Source organism: Gopherus evgoodei, chromosome 4, assembly GCF_007399415.2.
Source record: "Gopherus evgoodei ecotype Sinaloan lineage chromosome 4, rGopEvg1_v1.p, whole genome shotgun sequence".
Taxonomy (NCBI): Eukaryota; Metazoa; Chordata; order Testudines; family Testudinidae; genus Gopherus; species Gopherus evgoodei.
The window spans coordinates 77,134,264-77,156,248 of record NC_044325.1 but is presented as its reverse complement, the minus strand read 5'-3'; the positions used below and the strand labels follow the sequence as shown (position 1 = coordinate 77,156,248).

General features: G+C 51.7%; 1 protein-coding gene across 1 annotated transcript in view; it reads left to right on the top strand.

Annotated features, from left to right (window-relative positions):
- The window catches only part of LARGE2 (LARGE xylosyl- and glucuronyltransferase 2), a 52,189-nt gene extending 34,603 nt beyond the window's left edge, over window positions 1-17,586 (top strand). Inside the window, exons 5-18 of the mRNA XM_030559943.1 lie at window positions 1,570-1,750; window positions 3,074-3,345; window positions 4,464-4,546; window positions 5,090-5,213; window positions 8,963-9,134; window positions 9,379-9,483; window positions 10,519-10,631; window positions 11,058-11,183; window positions 11,414-11,569; window positions 11,803-11,966; window positions 13,086-13,364; window positions 13,892-14,038; window positions 14,321-14,516; window positions 14,732-17,586. Of these exons, the coding sequence (XP_030415803.1) occupies window positions 1,651-1,750; window positions 3,074-3,345; window positions 4,464-4,546; window positions 5,090-5,213; window positions 8,963-9,134; window positions 9,379-9,483; window positions 10,519-10,631; window positions 11,058-11,183; window positions 11,414-11,569; window positions 11,803-11,966; window positions 13,086-13,364; window positions 13,892-14,038; window positions 14,321-14,516; window positions 14,732-14,929 (2,235 nt within the window). The 5' untranslated portion in view covers window positions 1,570-1,650 and the 3' untranslated portion in view covers window positions 14,930-17,586. The remainder of the gene's footprint in view (window positions 1-1,569; window positions 1,751-3,073; window positions 3,346-4,463; window positions 4,547-5,089; window positions 5,214-8,962; window positions 9,135-9,378; window positions 9,484-10,518; window positions 10,632-11,057; window positions 11,184-11,413; window positions 11,570-11,802; window positions 11,967-13,085; window positions 13,365-13,891; window positions 14,039-14,320; window positions 14,517-14,731) is intronic.
- The last annotated feature ends 4,399 nt before the right edge of the window (window positions 17,587-21,985 follow it).

The window sequence follows — 21,985 nt, the reverse complement described above, 5'->3', positions numbered from 1 at the left end:
TGTTCTTTAACTCAAGGGCAGGTTTAATTAAACATCAGGTGACCTGGCAGTGGCTCAGAGCTCTGAGAGCAACTTACTAAACCCCATCTTGTGCTCAACAGCTGGCTGGGGGCCAAGCCTTGGGCCTGGGATCTTGTGGGAGCCACAGGTTTAGGTCTCTGCTGCCTGCTAAGATTGCTGAGGTGCAGTTGCTGGAAGTGCCGCAGCAGTAGGGCACCACTTTAGTGCTTTCTGTAGGGATCAGTCTGGGAGGCAGTTTCTCTCTGGTCAGATTTAGCCAGTTCCCAGTGACAGCCATGGCCAAGGAGAGTGACATAAGGGGTGTAAGACATCATCCCACCCCTCCCTGCACATCTTTCTCAGGCCACCTCCTCACTGGCTTTGCAAGGTTGTGATGGTGAGTGGATTCTCACTGGTGTCCCCGTGTAGCAGCCCAATTTGTGGCATTCCAGGTATTCACCGGAGTGGCGTTCTGTAGGACAGTGCACTGCCTCTTCCCTGGCAGACTCAGCTTAGGTCCCTGGAATTCTGATGCCAGGTGTTGGGACAAGCCTGCTCCGCACTTGTCCACTGACAGCTTCTTACCAGAGCCTCAGGGGATCCCACTGTTTCCTGGCGGGTCCCTGGGGGCCTCTCCAGCACAGCATGGACACTTTTGGCCAGTCTGTGTCTGAAGGGATTTCAAGCTGTGGAATGTTACCTGTCAATCTCTAAGTCAGCCTGGGGATCTGAGATCCCTCTCCCTGTGGCCTGTAGGAGCGCTTCATCCTAGCTGGGGGCCCCCAGGTCAAACTTGTGGGAGCGTGTGGCAGAGTATTGCCAGGGGAGGGTCCTCTGCTTTGAAGTGCCATCAGAGTTCTGAGCATCCTGAGGAAGAGGAGGGAGCATGGCCTAGTGATTAGAAGAGGGCACTGACTCAGGAGTCAGATCTCAACTCAGCCAGCAACTCACTGCCTGTGCCTGGGTAGTGCCTTCCCCTCTGTGTGCCATGGGAATGATGATCCTGATCCCCATTGTGGGGCTGAGAGGTTGGATGAATGGAAATTTGTTAAGGTGCATTCATGGCGTGCTGGAGAAGGCAGAACAGTTGCTGCTGTGGAGCTGGAGCTGGATGTGGTCTGCAGGCTGGCTTCTCCTTAGCTAGGTCAGATTGTTGCCAGCTTTGGGGTAGCATTTTGGGTCTCTGCTTAGTAATTGGTACTCACTCAGGTCCTGCAGTGACAGCCTCAGTCAAATGATAGTCAGGGACCAGGCAGGGTGCTGCATTGAACAGTAACAAGGGGTAAAGCCAGCAACGCTGGTGCCTTCATCAGTGGGTACAGGAGGCAGCGTCACCAGACTCCTCTAGTCAGCTTCACTGTAATCCCTAAATGGGGCAAAGGGTGCCCTCTCAGCAGGCCTGGGAGAGCTATGCCAGAGCTGAGCTGCCATCATGGTTACACAGCTGCTTCACTCAGAGACTCTGAGCTAGTGCCATCCTCCGTGCCTAGATGTTGGACTGAAATGGGCAGAGCCCTGAAGGCTTGTGCCTTGGCTGTGTCACTTCCATGTGCTTCTCCTCCACTGCAGGCTCTAGGATGCTGGGGTCAGCTAGGCTAGACCTGCCCATGTGATCCTCACTGCTTCCAGCCCTCACCCTGCCTGCCCATCATGCTGCGCTCCTGGCGTGGAAAGCTGAAGCTGCTGCTCGCCATTGCAACACTGATGATCCTTCTCTTGTGGCTCTGTGTCTTTGTGGGCAGTTCAGAATGTGAGTGTGGCCTGGCTGTGGGTTGTGGTATGGCCCAGGACAGGGGAATGAGCGACAGCAAACAGACAGCTGCCAGCCAGGGCTCTTGGCTTCTGGTTCTGCCACTAACTTGCTGTGGGCCCAGTCCTTCCCTCTCTCTGTCTCAAATTCCTCATCTGCTGTAACATGGGGTGATGCCCCTGCCCTGTCTCTGGGGGGGCTTGTGAGGGCAAGTACATTACTATGTACAAAGCATTATGGGTGGAGGTGGAGCTAGGAGAGGGGCTTAGAGATGGACATGGGGGCTGAGATCCAAAAAGGCTGCAAGGCTGAGCATCATAGGTGCTTAACTTCTAGGTGTGTAGGAAATCACAGGAACAACAGTGTGATCCACAAAGCCAGGGCTAGGCACCTAGGCTCCCTATGTAAGGACGGGGGAGAGCTGGGTGCCTTACAGTGGGATCCACAAAAGCCAGCATGCTAGGCTGGGAGCCGCATCAGCTAGCCAATAGGAGATGGTGATGAGAGAGCTGCACTGAGCCCCAACCTCCCACAGAGATAGGTGCCTGGGGTGGGCTGCGGGGGGGGGGGGTCCTGTCTCTGCCTGTGATCCAAACCGGGGGAAGGTAGGTGCTCCTGTGCCTCACTGGTATCTGGGGCCTGATTCGATAGGCCTGCTCAAAGGCCACCTAACTCCACTTAAAACAGCAGCGGGGAGGGAGCAGAGGAGGTTCTCCCTTATAACCTGTCTGGATGCTCAGCTGGGATGTGGGAGACCCCTGGTTCGAAACCTCCCTCTGCCAGAAGAGAAGGGATTTGAACAGGGATCTCAGGTGAATGCTCTAACCAGTGAGAGAGTGAGTGATTCTCTCTCTGGCCCAATTAATGTTTACTTAAAGTGGAATAACTTCAGTAGCAGAGATTGAGGGAGATGCACATCAGAATATTGCCCATGCCCCACAAGCTGTTGATTGGAGTTAGGTAGCCTCTGAGCCTCTACTGGATTGGGCTGTGCATGTGACGCAGGTGGCCCAGTGCCTGGTTTGTGAATAGTCAGGTGTCCGGAGCCTAGAGGGAGACTGCTATGCACATGCCTCTGTGGGGATTTGGAGCCTTCTTTCTCCGCAGGTGGCTGTCCTCAGCCACTGGTGCCACTCCCATAATATCCCCCTCCCTCCCCATGCCCTACACTCACTGTGGCTTTGGGGTTCTCTCTCCCCACACATGGCCAACTGTTATCTCTTCTCCCTCATCATTTCCATGGCTAGGGGGCAGTGCATGGGGTGTTGTCCCACCATGTCCTGGGGTGTGAACTCTCAGTTATTTGGGGGGCTCTCCCCACAGATGGCCGTTCCCTCCTATTGTCTCCTTGCTTTGGGGACCGGCCGAGCCAGGACCTGGAGCGAGAGGCCTTGGCATCTCAGGTGCGCAAGGTGGAAGAGGAGAACCTGCAACTGCGCCTGCGGCTCAGCCAGGCTCAGGGGCAAGCTGGGGCTGTGGACGGGAGCGATGGCAGCCAGCAGTGGGCAGCCTCCTTTGAGGATGGGGACACCCCAGTGGATGACAGGAGCAACCGCACAGGCTGCCCCAAGCAGCAGACGGTGCAGAAATGTGAGGTGAGCGAGTGCAGCCGGCTTCATGGCGCTGTCCTTGGGGAGGGCAGGCACCCTGAGGGACCTGCACATATGGCCAATGACACTGGGTGCTGAGGGTCCCCATGGCCTAGGGTGATGGCCTGAGTCTCTAGATTCAACCACCTCTGTACAGCTGCCCGACTGCACTGGCCGTGCCAGGGCCTCCCCTTTGTTGTCTGCTCTGTTCATGCCTCAAACACTTGGGCATTTTATTTGCAGGTAATTGTGTGATGCTGACAGCCAAAAGATTGACCCTTTCTTGCCTCCCGCTGGGAGATGTTAGTGCCCCACCTCAGTGCCTCAAAGTGTCTGAGCATACAGGTGGGGAGGCAGCATCAGGACTCCTGAGTTCTCTTCCCAGCTCTGCCACTGTTGTGTGATCTGGGGCAAGTCCTTCCTCACTCTCTGCCTCAGTTTCTCCACCTATCACCTGTGGGTAATGACCCTGACCTGTGTCCCTGGGGGGCTGGGTTGCTGAGGCTGTTTCTGTGTGCGATGTGCTGTGTGAGGTGAAATGGGCAGGTAGGCAGGACCGGCGCTAGGGGTTAGAGCGCCCTAGGCGGCCGGCAATTTCAGCGCCCCGCGCGCTGGTCCCGCGGCTCCAGTGGAGCTGCCGCAGTGGTGCCTGCGGAGCGTCTGGTGCTCCGCGGCTCTGGTGGAGCTGCCGCAGTCGTGCCTGCGGGAGGTGCACCGGAGCCGTGCGAGGAGCCAACCGTCCGCAGGCAGGACTGCGGCGGCTCCACTGGAGCCGCGGACCAGCAGACCCTCTGCAGGCACCACTGCGGCAGCTCCACCGGAGCCGCCTGCCACCCCCTCCGGCAAAACGGCACCCACCACTTATTCTGGCGCCGTAGGCGAGTGCCTAGGCTGCCTAAATGGTAGCGCCGGCCCTGCAGGTAGGGGAACTGTCTGACCAGAATGTTATGCAGCCGCTGTCGCCATCTGCCTTGTGAGGGGAGGACTCTAATCAGCACCAAGATCCTGGGATGGGGGATGATACTGTAGAGTGTTATTGCCCCAGAGGTTGTGCATGCTGGACAACTTTTGCCCCAAGGGTGCTGCTTTGGGCAGGGCTGACAGTGCCTTTTGTCTCTGGGCAGCTCCTGCACGTAGCGATTGTGTGCGCTGGTCACAATGCGAGCCGAGACGTGGTCACCCTGGTGAAATCCATCCTCTTCCACAGGTAACCCAGGCGGCGGTGCTGGGGGAGCCTGTGCTTTGTTGCTAATTTATACAGGTTCTTACCCTGCACTTACCCTGTCTTCAGGGGCTGGTGGGCTTCTGTCTCCATCTTTGACCCATGTGTTTTGGGGGTTCAGGTAAAATGAACCACTCCTGCAGCTTGGCTCCCCCGTCACAGAGTAATGTGGGAAGGGGAGGTGCATAGCTGGGAAGCCCAGGCTGTGGTGGTGGTGAACTTTAACCTATCCTTCCTCCCCAGTCACAACTCCCAGGATCCTGTGTTACTGTGACCAATGTTTGAGGGTCCCATGTGAAGGGGCTGTGCTGTCTGGGTAAGGGCTGAGTGAGGTGGGGGGTGGTGAAGGTGCTCTGAGTCCCACCTGTCCTTTGCTGGGGGGTGTGGATGGGTCTGTCCCAGGTTGACCTGGCTCAGGATGGGGCATCTTCTCCTGGATGCCACCAGCTTTGGTGGTGGAGGAAGCTGTCCCTGGGCTCAGTGTCTCAGTAGGGATCTCTGACAGCTGCCTGCGTTTCCCCCTGGCAGGAAGAACCCTCTCCATTTCCACCTCATCACGGACTCGGTGGCTCAGCAGATCCTGCAGACTCTCTTCCAGTCCTGGATGGTGCCCTCTATCCACGTTAGCTTCTACAACGCAGATGATTTGAAGGCAGGAGCCCCCGATCCCTTCCTCCCCCAACTGTTCCTCTCCCCACTTTCTCAACTTCTCTTTCCAGACTCAGTATTCCAGGGAAGTGAGCAGCCCCTCAGGGAGGTGAGGGGATAGGGGTGCTAGAGAGAGTTCACCAGACTATTAACTCTTTTGCTGCTGGCCCCTCTCCCATCTGCTCTCCTTCTGGTGTCTATTACCATTTGACTGAGAAGGGGGCACTTGGTTGGCGTGGGGGTTATGAAGGGGCCTTTCTCCTCCACTTTAGCTGTTGTCTGTAGTAGCTGAAAGCTGCTCCCTTCTGTGAGTTTCCAGGTGGTTCCTGTATGAAGGAGCTGGCAAGTTTCAGACCCATTCCTAGCAAGCACATGTCAAGATGACACAGCCACTAGCCCAGGTGACACTAACTGGTCCCCTGGTTGGCAGTCACCTCAGAAAGCCAGGTGTAATAGGGCTGTCATAAACAGATAGCTAAGGGTTAATGTCTCTTTCACCTGTAAAGGGTTAACTAATAGTGACCTGAAACACCTGAACAGAGGACCAATCAGGAGACAAGATACTTTCAAATCTGAGTGGAGGGAAGTTTGGGTGTGGGTCCTTTGTTCTTGGGCTGTTCTCTCTCTGGGCTCTGAGAGGGACCACAAGAATCTCCAGGCTCTCTAATCTTCTGTTTCCAATTGTAAGTACAGCGGTAGAAAGACAATATAGGCTTTTACATTGTTTTTCTGTATTTGCAAATGTGTAGTCTGCTGGAAGTAGTTTAAATTGTATTTTTTCTGGATAAGGCTGTTTATCCATTTTCTATAAGCTAAAAGACCCTGTACTGTTTACTATCTAAACTGCAGAGATAAACCGTTTACTTTTTTTCTTTCTTTTGTTATTAAAAGCTTTAAGACCTGTTTGGTTTTTTTCTCCTAGTTAAGGCTCAAAGGACTTGAGTCTGTGTACACCAGGGAATTGGTGAGGAGAAGGGAAAGAGAGCGGGGAGGGAAGGATAAAAGTTTCCTCTTTGTGTCACATTCAAGGAGCTTGAATCTGTATTGCCCTGAGGGAGGGAAAGGTAAATTTCCTCTTTGTGTTAGATTCACGGAGTTGAATCACGTGATCTCCTAGTGTACCCAGGGCGGGAAAGATCTGGGAGGAGGTAAAGAGGGGGGAGGGAATGGTTTATTTCCCTTTGTTGTGAGACTCAAGGAATCTGGGTCTTGGGGGTCCCCAGGGAAGGGTTTGGGGACACCAGAGTCTATCAGGCGCTCTACTTAAGTCCTGATTGGTGGCAGCCTATCAGATCTAAGCTGGTAATTAAGCTTAGGGGAATTCATGATAGTACCCATATTTTGGACGCTAAGGTCCAGATCTGGGAATTATACTATGACATGTTGGCAGCATGTGGGATAGTAGAATCCAAAAGCTAGTAAAATTATTAATTTTCTTTTCTCTGTTAGCTGCTTGTAAGCAGAGAGAAGGTTTTGTTTTTTTTTTGTTAAACCTACAGCCAGAGAATTTTCTTTTCCTTGATTCTTTCTGGCTGTGCATAGAAATTGCCTCAGGCAGGGTCATTAAGTTTAACAGGGGTCTTTTTTTAGACAATAGAACTTCAGCTGTGAGTCAACTACACCAGCAGAACACACATGCAAATTAAATGTTTTTTTTATTTCTAAGTTATCAAGAAAGGACTTTAAAAAAAAAAAAGACTCTGTTGCTAAGCCAACCCCAGGAGACAACAGAGAGCCAGCAGTTCAGGCAATGAACACCAGAGGGCACCCCAACACAAGAAAACAGGAACCATGACTTCCAGGGCAAAAATGGGTGCTGAGGCACGAATCAAAGAAGCAGACCACAGGCGACAAATGGGAAAAAAAAAGTTAAAGGTTTATCTCTGCAGTTTAGATGGTAAACAGTACAGGGTCTTAGCTTATAGAAAATGGATAAACAGCCTTATCCAGAAAAAATACAATTTAAACTATTTCCAGCAGACTACACATTTGCAAATACAGAAAAACAATGTAAAAGCCTATATTGTCTTTCTACCGCTGTACTTACAATTGGAAACAGAAGATTAGAGAGCCTGGAGATTCTTGTGGTCCCTCTCAGAGCCCAGAGAGAGAACAGCCCAAGAACAAAGGACCCACACCCAAACTTCCCTCCACCCAGATTTGAAAGTATCTTGTCTCCTGATTGGTCCTCTGTTCAGGTGTTTCAGGTCACTGTTAGTTAACCCTTTACAGGTGAAAGAGACATTAACCCTTAGCTATCTGTTTATGACAAGGGCCATGCACTCTCACCTAGAGATGGCCCCTCCAAAGCAAGGTGGGACTCACTGGCTTGGATATGAAACAGCCAGAGTCAAAACCGTCCACAGAAGTGCAGTGGGGCATGTTAAAGGGCAGTGGGAAGCTTGGGCATCAGAGTTCAGTCTGGTCACTCACAATCGTGCACAGATGATGGGGAACAGGAAGGAGCTGTGGACAGAGCACAGAGAAATATCCCAAAGGGCCCAAAAGAGAACAGGCATGTGGGCAGGATTAAAGTGAGATTCAGCCTCAGGAAATAGTGCTAATACATTGGGGGAAATATAACCTGAAACCCAGATCCTCGATGAGAGGGGCTGGCAGAGCCTGGGGAGAATGGGGCTGTGATGGGACCGAGCTGCACAAAGACCCCTGCAGTTGAGGGCTGTGTACTCAAGAGGGTTTGTGTCCCAAAGCCAGGAGGGGATAGCTGTTCTTTGTAAGGCTCTGAAAACCTCAGTCCCTGGGGTGTCTTCTCACGGAGCAGGGAGGAGACACTCAGCAGGTGACATTGGTCCTGAGGGGCCCAGAGCTGACATGCGTACTGGAGAGAGTGCAGGGGAGGGCTGCAGGAATGAACAGGGAGTTGTGGGGAGCGATTATGGAATGGAATCCGTCCATCTGGGCTAGTGACTGTAAGGAGGGAAGGAGAATGTGGGGATGGGGGATATCTGGATGTGTAAACCCCAAGTGGGGGAAGGGGAGATTTTTCAGGCTGATACATAGGGTGCAATGTGGGGTGGGGCAGGGCGGGGCAGAAGGAAACTTGGCTGAGACTCAGGATGGAGACATCCTGACACTCGCTGGGGGGAGGAGCCGTTGACCACTAACTGGAATGACTGGAGAAGGGACTGTAGGGGGTCAGTCCTTTGTGGGCTCTGGGAAAGTGACTGGCTGCTCTCTTGGGCCTTTTCCATCTTTGCTGCCTGTGGGGACATTGAGTGAGTCGGAGGGAGGGGGTGAGGATAATATCCATGGAGGCCTCTGATTCCCATCTGCCTTAAACACTTCAAATGGAAAATACATTAGCATTAAGCTTGGAATCTGTGCGCCCTCTGGTGGCAGCTGCCATAGTGGATGCAATATGTGGAATAGGCCCTGGGTGAAGGCCTGAGCAGCCAGAATGTTGTACATTGCGGCAGTAAAATCCCCCATGTTACATCCCCTGGGATCCCGGGGGTGTGCCTCCCACCTTCACGTGGAATGCAGTCGCCTTGCCTTGTTAGGACTCACTCATGCCTCCTGACGGTTCTGAAGCTCTGTGGCACAGTTGTGCTGCCTTGTTAGCCTCTGGGGCAGTGGGGGTTGGATTTGGGGAAGGGCCACACCACTTGACACTTCTGTTTCTGGGGGAAGTGTTGGATTTGTGGTACAGACTCAGTGCTGTGTGTCTAGCCACAGGGGTATTCAAGAATGGCCATGTCCTAGCCCTGAGGGCTCCTTCCCTCCCTGTTACAGGCAGAGGTGTCGTGGATTCCCAACAAGCATTACTCTGGGATTTATGGGCTGATGAAGCTGACGCTCACTAAGGTGCTGCCCTCCAACCTCTCCAAGGTCATTGTCCTGGACACAGACATCACCTTTGCCACTGACATCGCTGAGCTGTGGGCCGTCTTCGGGAAGTTCTCCGGTGAGGGGCAGTTGTGGAGAGGAGGGGCCTTGGGCCCAGTTGAGTAGTTGTATCTCTGGGAGAGGAGCCAGGCCCATTCCCCTGACTCCTCTGAACACCTGCGGCCCCTTGGCATTGGGTGGAGTTTAGGAGTCTGTTCAGCTTGGGTCTCACAATCTGTCCTCATCAGCCACTTGTGGGCAGGGGCATGGATTTGTGATGGGCACATACTCCTCTGGTGAGGTGGATCTGTCTTGCTTTCCAGACAAGCAGGCGATTGGGCTGGTGGAGAACCAGAGTGACTGGTACCTGGGAAACCTCTGGAAGAACCACAAGCCATGGCCAGCGCTGGGACGTGGCTTCAACACAGGTGAGCCCAGAGCATCCACAGGTCAACTTCTGTTGGGTGGGGATTTATCCTGTCTCTGTCAGTGGCGAGGTCGGTGCAGGTCAAGGCCCCCAGCATGTCTAGTGGGATGGGGCTGGGATGAGGAAGCACCTTCTGCCCATTCTTGGTATTGAGAGCTGTTGCTGTGACTCCCCTTCTGTCCCAGAGAACTGCTGCTGCTGCTGTCCTCTGTGACTTGGGGAGCAAACTGCCAGCCCAGGCCCTGCCAGCAAATCCACTGGGAATTGAACTGTGCATGGCCTTGGCCACAAGGGGCTGATGGCAGGTCTCCCCAGTAGCTCTGCCTGTGCCTCTCAGTCATGACTGGCCGCCATTCCCTGCTCTTCCAGCACAGGGCCTTTCTTACAGCCTGCCACGCTTTGATTTTATAATAGGGATAAGTGGTCCTGGGGAGCTGCTCTGAGACACCTTAAACTCACTTAATATGTCTCTCAAGTCTGAACTAGAGCCACATGCCATATGTGCCAGCCTTGCTCCTTAGCTGCCAGTGCTGCACTGCACTCTGCTGCTTCCCCAGGGATGGTTTCTTAGGGTCACTCAGTGGCACCCCCCAGAGGTGACTGCTCCCCTAGGCCCGTCCTTTAGTGACTGTGTGAGTGACAAAGCTGCCCAGGCCAATCAGAAAGCTAGTGAGGTGAGAGCCCCTTCTCCCCCCACTCCCTGTACTCTGGGAATCCTATCAGAGGTGAGTTCCCAGGACTCCTCCTGTGGACCTGTGGAGGAGATGCTGCTGTTGAGAGGGGTGTGGGACAGGCTAGCCAGTAAGCCTAGAATCCAGTCCCCAGCTGGGACACCCAGCAAAGGGCCTTGCTGTTAGAGAACTTGCTCTGGGGATGGCGTCCCAGAGCACTGAACTAGTACGCTTCAGAAGGGACTGGCTGGAGCTGAGTTCAGGGGTGGCTTAAGGCTGGATTGACTGCATCAAACACAGTGCTGGGCTGGCTAGTGCCTGTGTGACATGGGGAGACCTGTGACCTCTCCTCCCCCACTTCCCAGGTGTGATCCTGCTGCTGCTGGAGCGTCTGCGCCAGATTGGCTGGGAGCAGATGTGGCGGCTGACGGCGGAGCGGGAGCTCATGAGCATGTTGTCCACCTCGCTGGCAGATCAGGTATGGAGCCAAGCTGTGTCCCAGCCTGCAGGCTCTTCTTTGACGCTGGTTGCTACTCTTGGGCAAACTATAGATGCAGGAAGCTGCAGGTGGGGGAGCAAACACTGGGGCCAGGGGATGCTGCTGACACTACAGACAACAAAGGCTGTGAGTGGATGCCCTGGGACTCATGCTAGAGATCTGTAACCTTCCGCTCCATCAGCTCAGCCTTGGTCCTGACCTGCAGCATTCCTTGTATTTCAGCCCTGGACACCTCCTGAGCAGGGTCTGGTTACCGTGTCCACCTATAGGGTGGTTGTATGATATGGATGATCCAGAGATCCCTAGTCTGACCTCTCTTTTCCCCTCATGATTTCCCCTCCAATCCTCAGGGGGGTCTCCAGAGGTGTCCAGCTCCCCATGTGCTCACTGGTGATTCTCTTCCAGGACATCTTTAATGCAGTGATTAAGCAGAGCCCAGTGCTGGTGTACAAGCTCCCCTGCTTCTGGAACGTGCAGCTGTCCGACCATACCCTCTCAGAGCAGTGTTACTCAGAGGTCTCTGATCTTAAGGTGGGTCTCCCAGTCTCTGGCTGGGGCCTTTCCCCATTCCCAGGAGGAGCTGCACTGGGCCCAGGAGTCTCACATCTCCACTGCTGCAGGCACAGAACCCTCCTGGCCTGGAGGATGGGGTGTTGGGTCCTGTGGTGCAGCTTGCACCCCAGGCCTGGTGGGTGGCTGGTGGTAGATCCAAAGGGGAGGGGGAATACTGTGTCCCTGATGCTCCAGCCCATCTTTTTCAGGTGATCCACTGGAACTCGCCCAAGAAGCTGCGGGTGAAGAACAAGCATGTGGAGTTCTTCCGGAACCTCTACCTGACCTTCCTGGAGTACGATGGGAACCTGCTGCGCAGGGAGCTCTTTGGTTGTGCCAACCTGCCCAGCCCACCCAGAAACCAAGTGAGCCCTTGCTGGTTGCTAGCCCCACCCTTGATCCTCACTTGCCCTTAACAGGTGGGACATGGGACATTCTGTCCCCTGAGCAGGCTCCATCTCCTGGGACTCTGCGAAGGCTCCGTCCAGTTTAGTTGAAAGCATCCCATATGTTCCAGCTGCAGCGTCTGCCTGCCCCTGCCTCCCCCCTGCCCATGCGTGTTTTCTAGCCCCTGCCCTACTTTGTTCTTATGTTCTAGCTGCAGGAGGCCTTGGAGGATCTCGATGAGGATGACCCCTGCTATGATTTCCGCCGGCAGCACCTTATGCTGCACCGCATCCATCTATTCTTCCTGCAGTATGAGGTCCTGGCCTTGCCTGACCCTGCTGATGTCACCCTGGTGGCCCAGCTCTCCATGGACAGGTACTTGGCAGGGACTGGGATGGGAGGAGGGGTGGCTCCCACTGCTGAGGAGCTGTGAGCTCTGTAAGCTGGTTCATTAGCCCTGGAACTTCTGTACATGGAACTTTCAAACTGACCCAAGGTTAGCTCTGCACTAATAGAAACATTACTTCTTCCGGGGGTGCAGGAGACTGTCCTTGTAGAGACTGGGGCTGAAATGGGAGTTGTGCCACAAATAAAATGTTTGTATTTTGATTCTGGGATTGCAAAATCACACTTCACCTCAGACTCATGCCCCAAAACCTGAACCTTATATTAAAAAAAAAAAAAAAAAAAAAAAAGTTTCCAGCTCTCCTGGCTGCAAAGAAAACCTTGTAACTACAAACCTAGTGTACCTGATGCAGCAGCATCTGCCTGAGTTTGCAGCAAGTCTGAAACACCAGCTGCAAGAGATATGAACTGCTCTTTCATCTTAGTAGGGTGTTAACTCTGGTAATTTCATATTTAGGTTTCACAGTTAACAGTGTTTAATTATTTCATTGCTGAAATAGTAGCAGAAATAGGCAATAAATGTGCTTATCCCACAATTCCAGACTCCCTCCCCTCCCCTCATGCCCAAAGCCCTCCAGATAGCCGTTTAACTCTCCAACTCTGATTTTCTGTAGTGCAGTTACATGCTCACACACACACCTGTGGCATGTCCAAACAAAAAGGCAGAGAGAGTAAAATAAATTGAATTCAGTATTAAAACCACCACCACAAAGGACTGCTGCACTGATGGGATGAGTCATTTTCATGCTTAATTAAATAAAAACCTGCACTGTGGAACGTGCCTGGAGTCGCCACAGAATTCCCAGCAAAGGCCACAGAATGTAAGGAACTTGCTATAGAATCCAGATTGTTTGCTGTGGAGTATGCGGCAGGGCCTTGGGCTTATGTTCTGTGGTAGCCTATTGACGGGAGGATAAAAAGGGGGTCAGTGGCAGTAGGGCAAGATGAGTGGCATCAGCATTGCATAGTGGGAGGCTAGCTCAGTCTCTTCTGCTTGGCTGTGTCCACTGCTCTTTCCTGCCTGCTCAGTTACCTGGAGCTCTCCCCATGTGTCTGGCCAGTCTCATGCCGTTTCCCTTTGGCTTACAGGTTACAGATGCTGGAGGCAATCTGCAAACACTGGGCAGGCCCCATCAGCCTGGCGCTGTACATGTCGGATGCAGAGGCCCAGCAGTTCCTGCGCTATGCCCAGGGCTCTGAGGTGTTGAGCAGCCGCAGGAATGTTGCCTACCACATTGTGTACAAGGAAGGGCAGTTCTACCCTGTCAACCTGCTGCGCAATGTTGCGCTGACCAATGCAGAAACACCCTATGTCTTCCTGACGGACATTGACTTCCTGCCCATGTATGGTCTCTATGATTACCTCAGGTGTGGCCCTTTCCATCTAGCCCAAGCTAGTCATTCACCCCAGGGGGCCCAGGTGGGATGGTTCCCTCCAGGATGTTACCCAAGGTTAAGTCTGTGTCCCAAACAATGGGGCTCCCAGCCCTTCCCTCAGGAGGTGATTCCGCAGCCTGGAAGCTCTTGCTGTCAGGAAGTTTCTCATTCTGTAGGCGCAGGCTGCGGGGTCCCGCTGTCAGATGGGAGAGAGAACCCTTGCTTGGGGAAGGAGATGCCCCTTCTGCACCGCTGGTGGATGGGGGTGCTGCACCCTTTCCCTGCATGGTGGATCCCAAGGGCCTTTAGACTCTCCTCCCACCAACCTCACACTAAGAAAAGACAGGATCCTCTAGAGCCTGCTGATGCCCTTCCAGCATCTGCTAAGGGGGCCCAGGAACACAGCTGTGCGTAGGGCTCTTAGCTCCTAGTGGTTGGCCAGCGGTGTGCGTTGCAGTCACCTAGCTGGCTCCATGCCATCCTAGCAAGGCCTCACGCTCTCCCTTGCCCTGCTCCAGGAACTCCATCCAGCAGCTGGAGCTGCCCCAGCGGAAGGCAGCACTCATTGTGCCAGCATTTGAGACTCTGCGCTACCGTCTTGTCTTCCCCAAGTCCAAAGCGGAGCTGCTCTCCATGCTGGACATGGGCTCTCTCTACACCTTCAGGTAGGTGCTGGAGCCACTCTAGTCCATGCTGCAGGGCCCATGCCACAGGCAGCAGGAGCTCCCTGGTCCCTCCCCATTCCTAGGGGCTGTGGTGCAACCCAGACCCAAGCACCTCTCGTGTCGTCCCCTACCCTCAGTCAGTGCCTGTGTCTGGATCTCTCTTCTGAAGCTGCTGCCCCACAGGTAGTGAGAAGTGTGTGTGTCTCCCACGGTTCGCTGCGCCGCTGATCTCCCCCAGTGTGTCACATCTATCTGGTGCTTCATTTCTATCTCTCTCTGAAGGTACCATGTGTGGCCAAAGGGCCATGCCCCAACTGACTATGCCAAGTGGCGGACAGCCACGGTGCCATACCGTGTGGAGTGGCAGCCGGACTTTGAGCCTTACGTTGTAGTGAGGCGTGACTGCCCCCAGTATGACCAGAGATTCGTAGGCTTTGGTTGGAACAAGGTGTCCCATATCATGGAGCTTGATGCCCAGGTGAGTGAGGAGCCAATGGAATTTCCTGCACCCAGACTCTGCTTTGTCCCTAGGGACCCCATACTGCTGCCTTGGGCAGGTGCCTTCTGGGTCCCTCCCAGCACAGTGCTTCCGCTGGACTAAGCTTTGCTGCCCCTGAGCAGGTGATCTGGCCCCCATGGGTGTGGGCAGAGCCCTGCTCTGTGCCTGCTTGCTGACCACCTGCTTCTTCCCAGGAGTATGAGCTGCTGGTCCTGCCCAATGCCTTCATGATCCACATGCCTCACGCCCCCAGCTTTGACATCTCCAAGTTCCGCGTGAGCGCTGGCTACCGGGACTGCCTGCAGACGCTGTGGGAGGAGTTCCACCAAGATCTGTCGCGTAGGTATGGCGCCGCCGCACTCAAATACCTCACTGCCGAGAGGAGCCTGTGATGCAGAGGGACAGCGTGGCGGTGGGCTGGAGGGGGAAGGGCACAGACCACTTCCTTCCTACGTGGCTCACTGCCTGAAAGGGATCAAACCTGCAGCACGGTTTCCTCATCACAGGAACAGTAGATCCCACTAGGGATGGAAAGAATCAGGAGAAAGGGGCTCTTGGTTCTTAAACTGCTCTTAAGTAGCTGAGGGAGCAGAGCCTCAGAGCTGAGGGTTTCCTCACAGCAGCTGAAAGCCTCACCCAGAGACAGGACAACATTGCTAATCTCCCAGCTAGGAGGTTATCTGGAGCCTATTTCTTACTTCAAGGGCCAGGGTGGGATTGGTCCCTATCATTCAGTTTCCAGAGCTTTGGCCAGTGTGAATGATGCCACTCGTGGGGCTCTCATGCAGTCCCCTGGGGCACTTGCCAGAAAACTTTACCTGACGTTCTGCAAGATGCTCCCTTGCTTAGTTTCATCAGCTCCTCCCCTGTGCACCCTCTGGGCTTTGCCTCCTTCAAGGCCCTGCAGTTACTGCTGTTGGGTGTAGCTTAGCCCTGCAGGACAGGCTGAACTTCGTTCTTAATTTCTTCTGATGAACCTCTTCTCTCCCCCCACCCCCATTTTTGATTGTCTGAACTGCCGAGAGGGAACTGAAGCACTCCCCATGTTTCCCCAAGGGGACGGTGGCCTACCGAATTGGTTTCTTAGGGCATGCCTACGCTGCCGTGAAACACACACAGCTGGAGCGGGGTGCAGAGCTATAAAACTGCAGTGTAGACATTGGGGGTCAGGCTGGAGCTGAGATTCTGTGACCGTTCCTGTTTATTTGCAGCTGGCTGGATGTGCACAAGTGTGCCCATCTTTTGCTGGCTGAGGGTCTGTACACAACACCTGGCAGCTAAGATCCCTGCATAGGCACTGTCTCTGGCCAGCCTGTACCACTAACCTTCATGGCCATCTTCCCCCAGAGGAGGGGAAGTCCTGTCCCTTTTCCCCATACTGTCTGGACGGGATCTCAGGCTGCTGCGGCTTGGTGTCACATCCCCGGATTCGCCCGCACATGGCTAGTGAGAGTTGCTGCTGCAGGTCTGAGGCCCTGGTCAGCTGCTTGGGTTAACAACAGGTTTGGTTCTGGTCTGTGCTTTGGAGCTGAGCGAGTATTGGATGTATTGTCAAATTGTGGTGCCTGTGTAAAACCATCCAGTCCCTGCCACTCTGGGAGTAGGTAAAATTGTCCCCTGGTAGACACCACCTGCTCAGAGAAACCTCTCAGGAGGTCACTTCCAAGTCTCGGAAGTAAAGAGCCTGAATCTCAGTAATACTGACACTGACAATCAGGGACACAGTTGACATTGTAGCTGGGAGCCATGGTCAGAGCCTGTGCTGGGAACAGCTTCGGCCAGGCACTTTTCCACAGTCGTCACACACTGGAGCATGGAGGCACATTTGCTTTCCTCACTCTCTATTTAAGTTATTTAAGATGATTTCCTCACAGGGTGTAAATGATTAGGAGGGCCTGGGGTTTTTAGCCTTTTTCTTCCTTGCTGATGGTTCTGAAGTATCTTCAGGCCCGTCATTGCTCGATTCTGCTCTTCACTTCCTGGTACTAATCTGAACCAGAAGAGCCACTACTGTGCTGGGAACGAAACATTCCGGCAGGGTGGGGCAGGGCCAGGGGCTGTTGTCCTGCACTCTTTGTATGGAAAGGGCACAAGTGTCTCTGGTAATTTTTAATTAAAGCTTTTTTAAGAAATTCTTTTTCAAATCCTTGGGGAGCGATGTGGTTATTTTGTCACATTCTGTCTGATGCTGGGGTTGGGGCAGGGCTTATAGGCAGGTAGGAAATGAGGGCAAGGTCACGTCCCCAGGAGAGAGGGTTGTGTGAGGAGCTGATACTGCGTCACAAGCTTGTGGAGGGATGGCAACTACAGTGGGGATTTAAAGTGTTGGGGGCAACAGTGAGAACAAGCTGTAGAAATGTCAGCTCCACCGAGCAAGACAGAACTCATCCCCTACCCAGAACTGGACCCTCTGGCATTTACTAACACAAGTGTAGTGGTGGTGGGTGGCTGCTGTTATGCTTTGGCTGAGAGTGCAGTTGTGCTCTCTCAAAGTGACTGTACAAAGGGCATTGCAGGATTCTATGGAGGCTGGCACTTGTTAACTTGAGGTCAAATAGCTAAAAACATGTGTTGTTTTTTCTGCCAGTGCTGCAAGTGTCCGTCGTCGTCCGTCCCAACCCCCCCCGCCCCGCACCCCAACAGTTAAGCTGGGCTCTTTCCATCTCACACATCATCCCCTTTAACAAACAAACAAGCTACAGGGCAAATTCTGCCCTCTGTCACTTCTGTAGCCCTGTTGCCTTCTGCAAGTGCAACCAATCAGAACCTAGTACCCAGTTCTATTGATGATGCACAAGAAGGACTGGAGTGTAGCTCTGGGTGCTGAGCTGATGCTATGGGGCTAACAGCACTAAGACCATGTTTTAGTCCCTACAGGCAGCAGCTGTCTCCTTCAGAGGGAGGAGCTCTGAGGGGTAAGAGGGGCGCATTTGTACAGTTACATCTGACCAAACCCACACTTTGAGCCTATTTGTGAATTGGCTGGGAAGCTTTTCTTGTACTGACAAGAGTTCCTTCTTCCTGGCATCCTCACAACAAAAGCTGGGACCAGCAGTAACCACCTGCCCATAGCAGCATGTGCCTAGACTACAGCATAACTAAAATCAAGCTAATCTTGTTACCTAGCATCTGTGCTAGGAGAAATGGTGATGTTAGGTCAGGTTGAGCTAGCACACGTTAGCTAAGCCTGCCTATACTCGACCATTTTTCTTAGGCCAGCTCTAGACTAGAAATTTTTGCTGGTATAATAAGGCCTGCTATAGGTGGGAGTGTTTTGGTGACATTTCTCTAGCCCCAAAAGCCCTAGTTGAGATGCAGTTTTATCCTGGTTTAAAAATGATAGCTTATTTTGTTTGGGGAGGTGATTATACTGCCAGTATAAATTATGTCTGTGTTAAGAGGGTTTATCGTTACAGTGTACCAGGAAATCTTTTCTAGTACAGACCTGGCCTTAGTCAAGCCAAGCCCTATGCTGTGGCCAATGCTTTAAAAAAAGAGTTAAGAGCTACTGACCCAAAGAAAAATTGAGTCCAGGCTGAGTCCCCAGTGCTCCTTCTTGGCATGTGATCTTGAGGGAACCGCTGACGTGTGCAGTGAAAATCCTGCACCATTGAAGCAGCAGGAGTTGTGGCCCTGTGTTCTCACCCCTGAACACAAACTTAATGATCAAAATTGCAGCTTTGGTGCATAAGGGAGAGCTAGTGAAAGCAGAAATGAGTTCTGGCTGCAGACGCTAGTGGCCTTCTTGCCTTGTGGAAAATACAGCTGTTTGACAAAGCTACACTTTCAACCTCGATCTGAACGTGTTCACCCACTGATGGAAGTGAAGCCTGAGTTCCCAGTAGACTGAGATTAGGTTTGGGCTCTGTATCACTTTCTTGGGAGCTGTTACAGTAGAAAGCTCTTCCAGGCCTGGATGCCCTGTGTAGTGATGGGAAATGTTTCCTTCACCTGGTAAACATGGCTACAGAGACAAGAGATTTTATTGTGTTTTATTTAGTAAAATGTTAAAATAAATAAATACAAATTGATCAGATGCTCTGTATCCCTCTCCCGCTCCCTCCCCTCACTTTAATTTGCTAAAATCTAAACACAGTTGTACCAAAACTGAAACCACAAGGGACTTGAAGGCTACAGAGAGAAGGCAGCAAAGAGACTGCAATTCACTATTAGCATCAGGCTAAAAAAAATAGAGATATTTAAAAAAACCAAACCAGCTCACGAGTCAGTATTATTCTCAATATGCAGTTCTGTGAAAACAAAGTGGTACCATTCAAAAAAGGGTATTTTACACCAAGGCCTGCAATGATATGGGATTCTCAGAAATGAGAGGGAACACAAGAGACGCTGGGGCTGTCTGACATAAATGATAAATGAGACAGAGGTGAAAAGAGGTTGGATGGTATTTGGATATTAAGGTTCTTCGTTCCTGTGCATGACTAAATATGTCACACATGGCTGTGGAAATCTATTCAACGAAAGACAAAACCTGCTACTTTTCCTGGTAGTGCCCTGGAGCACCAAGGAAGTGTTGCTGCTCTTTTACATGCACTTGCACTGAAGGTGCTAGTTTCAAGTGTAACCACTCAATCCTTCTACCTACAGGTATATGGGATGTTGGGGCCACTGCCATACTACTGAAATGAAGGACCCCTCAAAATCAGCTGCTTTCCTGTTTTTTTATCTAGAACCCAGTGCCCAAATTATTAGCCTCTTTGATCTTTTCTCCTTCTACAGCGACTTGGAATTAGCTCACAGGTAGGTGTAGCATAGCCAGGGGCTGAAGGCACAGGCAGGGAATGTGGGATCTGTAAGTCAGGTGAGTGAGAGAGGATAAGATGGCTCAGGTGACTGGAACTAAGATACAGCATCTTTCACCTCTAGCTCAATGGCTTCAATATGAACCATGACAATTTTAAAGCTGGTCAGGACCCATCAGTGAAATGAGTTACTGGGTCTAATTGCAGCTCCTAGTGAACCAGTATCTACATCACCAAGTCCATCACAATGTCATTGGCACTAATTTTACCTTTCATTAGCCTATGCAGCCAAGGTCAAGGAGTGATTTGACCCCAGAAATAGTGTTTACACCTGGTCCCTGTCTGTAAAGGGTAAAAAGACATTGATCAAGAAGCATGCTTAAAGATGATGTTAATTCCTCAGCCATGTGCTCCTTCATAACCCACTGTACTGCTCAGCATGGCCTAGTCCTTTTCCAAAGTCCTTGCCTGTGTCCTCCACTCCAGTCACTGTACAGCTAGAGCTTAGCTGAGCCACTCCTTCCTTTCAGACCAGGGCTAAACCCCTCACCACTGACAGGTTTAATTTATTCCTTTGATTTTTGCAGTGAGATTAACTATCCTGTGTGAGGAATCTCACTGTAAAATCTTAAAAGGAGACAAGGCACTTGTAGCATTTATGGTGAGGTAAACTAGGTGAGATCAACCCTATACTCCCACTTGTAACTACTCTGCCTAGGTTACCTCCCTGTAAAACTACAGGTGCCCTGTCTTCCCTAGTTTTTTCCAGCATGACAACACACACATATTAGTTAGCCCCTAGTAAAAACATTTTTTGTCAGTGAAGCTATAGCCTGAACGTGGGAGCTCAGAGCAGAATCTCCAGCAGTGTATGGCTGGATGGGGCTGGTGGGTTTGGGCTGGGAAGCTGGCATTGTTCTTAGGAGATTATTTTTAAATCGCCCTGGCTGCCTGTCATGGGTGGTACAGGGAGTGACCCAGAGGCAAAGTAAATTTTGAAAGGGAAAGGTCCCTGTTAAATTCTGCTCCAAGCCTGAGAATCAGTCAGCTATTTTCAACACAATGATCATTAAAATGAAACATTTCAGAATTACAGACTAGCCCAGAGCAAGCAGTAACATGCAGACTTCTGCTCTATTCATCTATTACTGTTATATACCCATTCTCTCAGTGACCAAAGAATGAGAAAAACAACACTTGGCCCTTATACATCAAGTGTAGAATTATCACCCCATTACTATTTAATAGAGGGGGAAACTGAGGCACAGATGTATTTATTATTTTTCCAAAAGTGGCAGCTGATTTTTTGAGTGCTCAACTTCAGACGCTTTCATTTTGATTTTCAGAGGTACTGAGTCCAGGCAGCTTCACTTGCTTTAACTGGAAGTGTGGGTGCTCAGTATAGTACTTCAGAAAAATCTGGCCCTTGCTCTTACACTAGCTACCCAAAAATCAGAGGCAACTGTTGAAAAATTTTCCCTAGAGACTTACCTAAGGCCACACAATAAACACATAGCAGAGCTGGGATTGTAACTCAGGAGTTACTCGGTCCTAGTCTTGTGCTCAATCCACCACTGCGCAACTCTCTTGCATAGTGAAAGTACAATTTCTCTCTTTTCTGGCTCAGAGGCACCAGCCAATTTCTTCATTTTTTCCAGCAACACAGCTAAAGGACGCTTTCTGAATGCCAGAGAACAAAGGAGTAGGACTGGCTGTGTTTATGCTGCCTGCATTGTAAATAAAAGTAATTTCAAAAACCAAGAATGGTAAAAACACTGCTAAAATGACAGGAGACTGGCATCAACATAACCTGGACCAATTCGCAGTCTTTTCTTGCCCTTTGTCCATTTAGACAGTGAGCACTTCTGGGCAAGGGGGGGTTTTCTGTTTCTGAAGCACCGCCACACATTTGGGCACTACAGAACTAGTAAAAATAGTAACAATGGAGCAATTGTTCCCTAACCTGTGCACTGAATTTGTGTGAGAAGTATCCCCAGTCTGGTACCAATGCACTGCTTCTTAACTTAGATCGGTGCTCCAAAAGATTCTGGCAATGGGCCCACCCCTTGCTGCTGCTTCCCAAGACACTTGCCTTTCGTCTTTTGAAGTGCTTGCCTAAATTAGGGAAATTCCTCTTCTGGAAAAAGAAACCAAGTCACAGGAGAGGTCAAGATAGGAAAAGAGAGTACCTGCCCCTCTGGGTCCTAGGGCCAGCCCCTTTACCTTCAACCCTATAACTGCAGCCCTACTCCTCTGGGATATTTTCTATGCTTTCACTTTCCCCTACCCCTGTGTCATTTCTCCTTCCCCTCCCATCTATTCTCCCTTTCCTCTTCCGACCCTAGCTCTTCCCCGCTGTTCCTTCCCTTACTCTCTGTACCAGACGTTGACTCTCAGGCCTTTACATGCCCCTGCTCTGAGAAAAAGGCTCCCTTTTGTTTCCACAGTGCCCATCCAGTGTTCCCTTCCAGAACAGGGAGGTGAGAAGCACAGATGCTGGTCGAGGCAGGTCAGTAGCTCCTGTGTGTGGTGGCAGTATGTCTGAGTATATGTGTCTTTAGGCTTATCATTCTCTGCATAGCCCAGACTCACAGGATGTGTTTACACTAGCATTTTTTCCTCTAAAAATATCTTACTGTTGCTACCACTGCTCCAACTTCACCCATGAGAGCACTAGCATAGACCAGG